The sequence below is a fragment of the Micromesistius poutassou genome (assembly GCF_964030765.1).
Source record: "Micromesistius poutassou genome assembly, chromosome: 14".
Lineage (NCBI taxonomy): Eukaryota > Metazoa > Chordata > Actinopteri > Gadiformes > Gadidae > Micromesistius > Micromesistius poutassou.
This window is the reverse complement of record NC_140284.1, coordinates 6,522,218-6,532,217: the sequence shown is the minus strand read 5'-3', so window position 1 is coordinate 6,532,217 and position 10,000 is coordinate 6,522,218. Positions and strand designations below refer to the sequence as shown.

The following is a 10,000-nucleotide window of genomic DNA, read 5'->3' as shown; positions in this document are numbered from 1 at the left end:
GTGCACGCACGCACACATGCACGCACACATGCACTCATGCACACACACACACACACACACACACACACACACACACACACACACACACACACACACACACACTCACTCACACATGCATGCACTTACACATGCACTCACACACACACATTAGCACAAACGCACCCTCTCTAACGCACACACACACGACAAACACACGCGCCCCTCCTGCCCCCGCCCCTGGCCTTTATTAAGTGTTAGAATTACTACCTGGCAGCAGTTTAAGGTAATCCAGTCATTTGTTCCATGGAGCTGCCAAACCTAGTTTCCCTCATCCATATATACTGCTGGCACAGCCTGGATGCTGAGAGCTACTTTCTAAGAGCTGAAATGGGGAAAAAATCTAAAAAGAACTTTAGGAAAAAACGGCTGGCTGTTTTACGTCTCAGAAACGATTGCAGGCAATTTCAAGGATCTCTCGGAGAGGACTTGATGCGTTTGAGCTGAAGAAAGTTATTCATGTGGTGAGACAAGCGGGCTCGCAGTTTGGAAACTGGATTTCTGGAGAACAACTGGGCCAGTCAATATTTCTGCATGTCCTCTGCATGGCTCTGCGTGTGTGTGGGTAGACACAGAGGTCAGGTTTACTGTGTTGGAATGTGAAAAGATATTGGGTCCAACAGAGGCATGGCTCTGGACGAAAAAAGGCTTTACAGGAAATAAGGGTAGGCAAAGTATCGCTGGATCTAACGGAGGATAGAGGCGTCGGGCATGGTCGGCGGTAGATGAGGCATGAAAAAAGAAAAAAAAAGAAGTTGCGAGACATAAAGCAATACTGCTGATGATCAAGTGTTCAAGGTGAATCATCTGTAATTACTCACGTCGTCCACGCCTCTGATAAGCAGACTGCCCTGGGAACCGCCTGCTCACAAATGATTTCTCAATGTCGCTATGACACTGATGGCTCTCTTTCACATACGCATACATTCACATGCACACACGCACACACACACACACACACGCACAAAGGCATATTCACATGCACACACACACACACCCGCACACACACATGCGCAAATAAATATGAATACACACACGCATGCATACAAACACACACATACACACGTACACGTACAGGTACACACATATGCACACATATAAACATAAACAGACATGCATATGCTTGCTGGAAGCTGCTGGTCCAGAGAGACACAAACAAGTCGGTGAGAGCAAATTAAGAGCTTATCCTCCCAGACACACTAATTTGCAACCATCCACAATGTGTGTTTATGTGTGCATGCATGCCTTGTGTGTGTTTGTGTGTGTCTGTGTGTGTGTGTGTGTGTGTGTGTGTGTGTGTGTGTGTGTGTGTGTGTGTGTGTGTGTTGACCAGATTTACCGTTATCTGTCTAGGAATGCCGGCTGATTGGTCAGCTCTGTTCACAAAACTTTAACCACCCAAGCCTAAAGACCATTAAAGATTACACCCCGTCTGCTTTGAAAGCATTCTTTAGTCACGAGCCAATGGCTTTCGGCCACATTGGGTGGGTCTGTGTGTGTGTGTGTGCGTACAGATCAGAAAATAATTGTGAGTAGAGGGATCGGGCCATGTGGCAGCCTTTGACAGATTCATACAGATGTAGACATAGCAAACATTTTCACTTACTCAAGCATGCATGCTAGGGTAATGCCACAGTGTTGCTAAGCATCCCAAAGGAACTATTTAAAATAGTTGACTCAGCGTGTTTACTCAAGACCTTTTCCATTACCACATATTACAAAGAAGCTAACAGTTTAACCCAGCCATATAATTGTAGGTTGTCGGAGTTGACTCGGCTTGCAATGCAAACCTTTTCACTTGTCTTAGCTTGCACAGTGTAGTATTTTCATGCATTTTGTTATTGAGGTGGCGTGTGCAGTCTGGCACCGCTCTCTATGAGAACGAGTAAGGTGACACACATAAACACACATGTTTGTGTGTGTGTGTGTGTGTGTCTCTCTCTCTGTCTCGGTATCTCTCTCCCTCTCTCCATGTACCCCCCCCCCCCCCCCATCCGCGGGTCCCCTGTTAGCTTGGGATATGGCGGCTTGCTCTAGCCGTGATTGACTTTGACCGACGGCTTCCCCAAAGCTCTCTCGATAAAGTCTGTTCCTCTTGTCCCCAGAAGTCCCGACTTCAGAGTCAACCCATAAAAAAAAAAAAAAAAAACAGCCCTGGAGCTGCACTCGGGAACGAGAAGCCAGAAAGCTGAGAAAAGCCCGTCCATAAACGGGGATTAGTGTGGCGAGGCCCGCGGACACACGAGGAGTCGGCCAACATGCTCCAGAAGAGGGAGGTTATGTTATAGGCATCCGGAGGCCATGTTATGGTTTCCCAGTGCGTATACGGCAGTGGCTTTTGAGCGATGCGGTGCAGTTGTCGTGGCGGTGACCCTCTGACCCCCGCAGGAAATGTAAGATGCACCCCCTGTGCACTTGTTGTTGTTGTTGTGGACGCTCGCTTCTAGCAAACCGCTGCCACAGCGCGACGCAAGAGGTACCAGATGTTAAAGGGAGCGTCGTGGGCCCCTGCTGACGCGCAGCACAGACAGAAGCGTCACATCTTGGGCCATACCCCTGATGGACGTGGATCTGATCGGCGACGGCTCAAACGCTGACCCCAGCCTGACACACGGCTCAGACACTCAAACAAGAGGATTTTCTGATGTTAAAAGAAGAATAACCCACTGCATAACAAAGATCCCCACAAAATAGTTAACAGTCGAAAAAAAATCTCTATTCTTTGTACAATTTAAAATCAACACATGTTGAAGCTATTTAACTCGGGAGGGGAAAAAGGGTTTTGTAAACTATGTGGCCACAGCCCCACAACCCACAACAAGAGGTGCAGAAGTGAATTCCAGTTTCGGGGGGACTTGTAGGATCCAATAGATCTTGTGATCCGGCTTCAGTGTAGCTATACCACTTGACCTCCGGTGACCTGCGGTGCGTTGCCTTTGAAGTTGCCTTTCCTGTTCGGGCCCCGCCGACTCCGTCGGGCCCTCCGGAGACGTGCCCCAGAGAGGTTTGTTTTGGGGGCCTGTAACGTCTTCAGCAGATCGGGTTACCCCCCACGGCACTTTTACTATCTGCACCTACAGCACAGATCAGAGAGATGGACGTGTCAAACTGCCCCCACCCGCCCGTGACCCCCTTAGGAACAGCCACAGGGGCAAATTCGTACTGCAAAAAAAATCATAAAGTCCACCGCCACCTGTGACTGTGAGGAGGTTATGGCCCGGGGGTGGAGGGCAAGCGGGGAGGGAGGTGAAGGGTCAAAGGTCTCAAGGTCAGGTGTAAGGTCTTAGTGTTGTTATACATCAACTGGAAGCCGGCCCAGGGAGGTGCATGGGAATAGATGCCTCTCATGTTGTGCCAGATCTACTTTGGTGCAATAGCTGCTTGGAGACCGAATGTTAGCTTGGATGATTAGGGTTACTACTATTACGTGTTGCACTCACATGGTCACATGTGCACACACACACACACACACACACATACATGCACACACACATGAACAACACACACACACACACACACACACACACATGTTCTGTCTCCTTTTGCACTAATGGAGGCAACGAGGCAACGTAATGCAATCCCTTTTGTGTGAGCTCATTGGCTTCTTCATGTGAAGAATGAGTAAGAAAACTGAAACTTGTGCTACAGTCTGTGTCTGTGTTTATTCGAAAATGGGCAAATTATGCTTTTAAGTGCATGTGTGTGTGTGTGTGTGTGATTGTGTGTGTGTGTGTGCACATGTGAACGTATGTGTGTTTACATGAGTGTGTGTGGGAGTTTTTCTGTCTCTGTGTCTGTCTGTCTGTGTACCGGGTACTACAGTTTGCAGGAGAGCAATTAGGCCCTTGTTTTTGGGCTGCTGACGGGAAATGCATCTGCGAAAAGCCTTTGTAAGATGATCCTGTTGACGATCACAATGTTATTATGTCTTGTATGTCTCATTCGTGTTCTGTCTGACTGGCCCTTCCCCTTGCAGAAGAGATATTTGAAGTTGCGTGTGGGTGGGTACATGTCTGTCGATATGGCCATTCGTCATCTCACATTTTCACGTTTGATCGTTCTGTTTACGTTCAAAACAAACCAAAACAGCACCAAAAAACGATTGAGAATTTTATATATATACAATTGTCTTTTCATGGTGTGGGCCCATTCTGATGATGTCATGCCAAATGGCGGGGCAGAGGCTTGGAGCATGTGAGAGACGCTGTTCTCCGCAGTGGAGGATATAGTGTTACAGATGTGGCTCTCGTTTACTTTGGAAGACCTCACCCCCGTTTAGGTTGTGCTCAGTGGAACAGAATGGGAAATCTACACGCACACACACATACACGCACGCACACACACACACACACACACACACACACACATACACTCATGCACACGCACACACACACACACACATGGATTTGATTTTGGATGTCCCATGTGTTTGTGCTAACGTGTTCTAGAAACCTCCCTGCAGGACTGTAGCCCATCAGAGATTTAAATGTAATGAGCCATTGCTAGCTTATGTTGCCTTAGATTTGGCCCGGGATGTCATTGCTGCATATTAAAAACAAAATGCCACGTTGACAGTGATAGGTGAGGATTAAATAGGTTGGCCCCTCCCAGCTCCTCCTCCTCCCCATGCTTGTAGCTCGGCACATTCTAGCTGAAACTCAGACATTTAGCCTACTCTATAGGCTGAGATCTTCACTCCAAATTCTGTAGACCAGACCCTCAGCCACCCACTCTTTTGTTCTCTCTCTCTCTCTCTCTCTCTCTCTCTCTCTCTCTCTCTCTCTCTCTCTCTCTCTCTCTCTCTCTCTCTCTCTCCCAAGGGTGTTTCATTAACCCTGATGTGAAAATAAAATGAATGGTTGCCCTTCAGTCTGAGAGCCCTAATCAAACTTCACACACACACACACACACACACACACACGCGCACACACACACACACACACACACACACACACACACACACACACACACACACACGCACACACGCACGCACGCACGCACGCACACACACACACACACACACACATGTGCCTGTGTTTTAAACACAATAGAGGATCTACCCTTTTGTATATTTACTCAATTAAGTCTGGCCAAATGTTAAACAATGGCAAAGCCCATCCATCTAATGACCATGCATGTATGTGTGCATCCATGTGTGAATGATGTGATAATTAAGTTCCTACCTATTCAGAGAGCAGCTCTCACTCACTCTCTTTCATTGGCTCTCTCCGAAAAAAGGTATTATTCATTCAGAGCCACATCCATTCACGATTACGCCAAGGGTGAAAAAAAAAACAAGCATCCATTTAAACCCATTTGATCTGATGACATTGCCTGCACAATGAGCCCAGTGTTTCAGGTGTTTGGGGCGTTCATCATCCTTCTGATTCTATGTCCATGTGACCAAGATGACAGAGTGTGGGCCCCCCGAAGGCACGCTGTGCGTGTGATGAAATCAAAGCACTGACTCGTCTCTCCTCTCCCTCCCCTCCCTTTATCGCCTACTCCCCCCCCCCCCCCCAGTGGAGAGAAAATATGAGATACGCAAAGATGATAAACCCTAGCGGTGTACACGACTGCCGCCTTTGCATTCACGTTTCTGATATTGGAGGGGGAACGCTGAGTTGGTTTAACCGGAGTGCAAGGAGTACAAATGTCTGCAAAGGATGCGGAATGTAATGGGTTTCATCTTGAAGAAATGTTAGTATTATAACACGCTTGGATTTATTATAATACAAATTCTCAAACCAATGTGCTTGACATGTGTGTCACATGTGTGATGATCACACGTAACATCGCGTGTGTCTCAAAGATATTCACACAGCAACAACAAACCAAACCCAACACATTTTACCGAAACAGCAAGCTTGCATTTAATTAGTTCCTCTGCAATCTGGGAGAAATGTGTTATCTTTCCCTGCCCTAAATGTTTGTTTGATCTTTACTTTGCAGCCTGGGTTAGACTTGATCGAAATAATGGTTTTCGGATGGCCGGAGCAGGGGTTCATTACGTCTCATTCCCTCCCCTCTTTTCTCCCTTCTTTTGCCCAGTGGGAGGAGATCAGCGGCGTGGACGAACACTACACCCCCATCCGCACCTTCCAGGTGTGCAACGTCATGGAGTTCAGCCAGAACAACTGGCTGCGCACCAACTGGATCTCCCGGCGGTCGGCCGTGAAGATCTACGTGGAGCTCAAGTTCACGCTGCGCGACTGCAACTCCATCCCGCTGGTCCTGGGCACCTGCAAGGAGACCTTCAACCTGTGGTACCTGGAGACGGAGGAGCGCGAGCAGGAGTCGCGCTTCCGCGAGCACCAGTTCTCCAAGATCGACACCATCGCGGCCGACGAGAGCTTCACCCAGATGGACCTGGGCGACCGCATCCTCAAGCTCAACACGGAGGTGCGCGAGGTGGGGCCCATGTCCAAGAAGGGCTTCTACCTGGCCTTCCAGGACGTGGGCGCCTGTGTGGCCCTGGTGTCGGTGCGCGTGTACTTCAAGATGTGCCCGCTGATCGTCCGGAACCTGGCGTCCTTCCCCGACACGGTGCCCACCGACTCCCAGTCGCTGGTGGAGGTGCGGGGCTCGTGCGTCAATCACTCCAAGGAGGAGGAGTCCCCGCGCATGTACTGCAGCATGGAGGGGGAGTGGCTGGTGCCCATCGGGAAGTGCCTGTGCAACCCCGGCTACGAGGAGCGAGCGAGCGCCTGTCAAAGTAAGAGCAATGGTTTGGTGTTTCTTTTTTTTTTCAGACCGCCGGCGGCTTTTTTCCCCTAAGTGATTTCTGCTACTTTGGCCTTTGAAAAGTTTCTAGAGTATAACCACACTATCCCAACAACATGTTTGATTGACATACCGTGATAGACGATATGCAGGAACTATGAGTGAAGTCGATTCAGAGCGTGTGCGGTGTGTGAATTTGAGAGAGAAAGAGAGCGGGGGTAGAGTGACAGAGAGAAAGAGAGAGAGGGAGAGAGAGAAAAGAGATAGTGAAAGAGAGAGAGAGAGAAAGAGAGAGCGAGAGGGAGATAAACATATGTTGTGGTGCCGGGAGACACGCAGAGGTAAAATAACTTAAATTGTGTGTGTGCGTGTTTGTGGGCGTTCATCTGTGTGTGTGTGTGTGTGTGTGTGTGTGCGGTGCGCGTGTATGCACGTAGGTGGGTGTGTGTGTGTGTGTGTGTGTGTGTGGTTGTACTCGTGAGGTTTCCATAGGCTCTCTCAGCCTGGAGGGCAGCTTGCATTGGTTACACAGCAGCTAGTCATCAGCGTCTCAGCGCCACTTCATAAGCTACAGCGAGATCAGAGGCACAGTAGTAGTGAAGATGAGCTGATACAGGTTAGAACCGAAGCAGGCAGACTGCCGGCTGGCTGTCTGTGGAGACGTACGGGTGGCGGGGGCAGCTATCCAGGAGCCACGCTATCTGACCCTGTCTGTCCGCCTTGTCTGTCTCCTCGATGCGTCTGCTTGGGTTTTTCTCATTAGGTTATCTGTCTGAGTGTGGTGAAAGCCTGTCCAGGTATTTCTCTTTGTTTTTTATTTTTTACATGAATGTCTGGCTCCGTCTTTAGTCGTCTAAGGTGACAGTCTGTCTTTTTTTTTTTTTTTCTGTGCCTTGTTTTTCCGCCCAAGCCGATTCCAAAATCGTCAGTTCTATTCTTTGCCCGCCGACTAGTGACGACTAGTGATAATCAAAGATCAAAGACCGACTCTGAGCTCATCCCTCTGCTGTCAGTGGCTCAAGCCCCCCCACCCACCTGCCCCCCTACGACACACACACACACACACACACACACACACACACACACACACACACACTCCCAAGCTTGCAACTGAAGGAGACCCAGTGTCACAGCTGTCGGTTGAAAGTTCTAAACCCCCAAGTTGAAACCCCCTTTTCTCCAAAATGGATATTAAAACGTACGCTGGTGATCATCACTCTCGCGGGCTGTCATGCATCAGGCCGTTTTTAGAGTTGAAATGGTTAATGCAAAAATAGAATGCGAAAAAACATTTAGTTTTCAGTGTTGAAATTGCTAAGCAAAACGGTAACATGTGTAATTGTAGTCTGACTCATTGTAGGGTGCGATGCTTCACAGATGACGATCTCGATTAAATCATGCTTTTTCAATTATTGAATTATTGACATTAATGGAATGAACACTTTCTTGCTTATGACAAATAATAACAATGCAAACTTAAATCAAAACAGATAAATAAATTGTGCCAAATTGTCATGTGGACTTAGGGTAAAGGCGGCAGTTATTTTCACATGATAGCAACACAGAATGGCAGCCAATATGAAGTAAGCCCTACCCACTCCACTCCTCACCTCCCTTGTCTGTCCAGGGCTGTGCGAATGTTTGGATGTATTTGACAATCTCTTATTAGTTTCACAGAGCCCTAATGGACTCTAATAAGGTCTTATATTTCCTCCTGGCTTGGGACAGCTGCAGGCTGGCCAGATCCAAGGGATAGAGGCCCCCAAACGTACCCCCCCTTACCCCACCCTTACCACCACTCGGCCACAGGCCAGGGCGGGGCGGGGAAAGGGGGTGGGGGTGAGAGCACAGTTTCACTCCAGGACCCCTTGTGTTAACGGACAAATGACCATGTGGAGGCTACATGCCAATATCATCTAACCTCTTCCTTGGCCTACGTTACGATAGCAAAAGAAAGAAGAAAAAAGACAGGTTGACTTCCCCCCGCTAAAACCAAATTCCTAAATCAAGAGGAAATCTACAAAAAAATTGAACAGCAGTTTTAAACGACAAAGTGCAATTAAAAGTGAGCTTAATAATAACCTCTACATGAGTAGCGCCAGCTCGGCAGACTGCAGTTCCCTTGGAACCGTCCAAAACAGAGACGCTTTGGACATGTCTGGACCCAGCGTATGCTCGCTTCACTGTTTGCTCAGAGTGCGAGGTTGATGGAAAACCTAAACTAAATATTTAATAAAGTGTATCCTCTGACAGGGTGCCCGGCAGAATCTTCCATCTCTATCTCACACATTCTGGCTGTGTGTGTGTGTCTTGAGACTTGATGTTTTGTGTAAATATGCGGCCAGACCACCAAAGATTACTCTGCTTTAATAATGATGAAGTGGGTGTTGTCATAATTCTGTTTCCATGGTGTTTCTGTTGTTGCCGTTGGCAGTTGTTAACTTAGGACATCGGAGCTTGGGTTTGGATAGGTCTGTGTGCATATCCATATGTGTGTATGTGTATGTGTATGATGCTAGGTGTGTGTGTGTGTGTGTGTGTGTATGTGTATGGTGCTAGGTGTGTGTGTGTGTGTGTGTGTGTGTGTGTGTGTGTGTGTGTACGTGTGTACGTGTGTGTGTGTTCCCATGTCAGTCATTGTCTGGATTGCTGTATGTTTTGTAATGAGGAACAGATATCACTCCACAGAGAAGTGAATATCTTATCGGGGCTGAGCCTGGCTTTCATCTGTCATTGGAACGGACCGGAGCAGGTGAGCCCGCTCCTATCGGACATCAGTGTGAAATTCCTCCAACCTCAATTTGATCCTAAAACAGCAAACCCAATGTGCCAGCTTGCGTGCGTGAACGTAGAGCGGTCTTGTGTATTGGAACGTGCGCGTGTGTGTTGTTGTTCACATGCCGGCAGCTGTGACACTTCAGAGGCTGGACCACGTATGCATTCTTGTCTGATTTATCAAGACACACAATGCTCATAGTTGCCAACGACTCACCCGTGCTTGTTACAGTCATGCGTTCACACACACACACACACACACACACACACACACACACACACACACACACACACACACACACACACACACACACACACACATATTCAGCCACACGCGGCTGGGAACATGTGGGGACAGACCAAGTTATTTATTTGAACTGGCGCCGGACTTATTCAAAACAATTATTTAGAATGATGTCTTAAAAAGTTAATATGCACAGAGAAAAATATTTGCGATTTTAAAAAG

At 48.0% G+C, this 10,000-nt stretch overlaps 1 protein-coding gene across 3 annotated transcripts in view; it reads left to right on the top strand.

Moving 5' to 3' along the window:
* The window catches only part of epha3 (eph receptor A3), a 74,255-nt gene that overhangs the window by 7,450 nt on the left and 56,805 nt on the right, over positions 1-10,000 (top strand). For all 3 annotated transcript variants that reach the window (XM_084478594.1, XM_084478593.1, XM_084478595.1), the window contains exon 3: positions 6,088-6,751. In XM_084478594.1, coding sequence (XP_084334720.1) covers positions 6,088-6,751 — 664 coding nt within the window. The remainder of the gene's footprint in view (positions 1-6,087; positions 6,752-10,000) is intronic.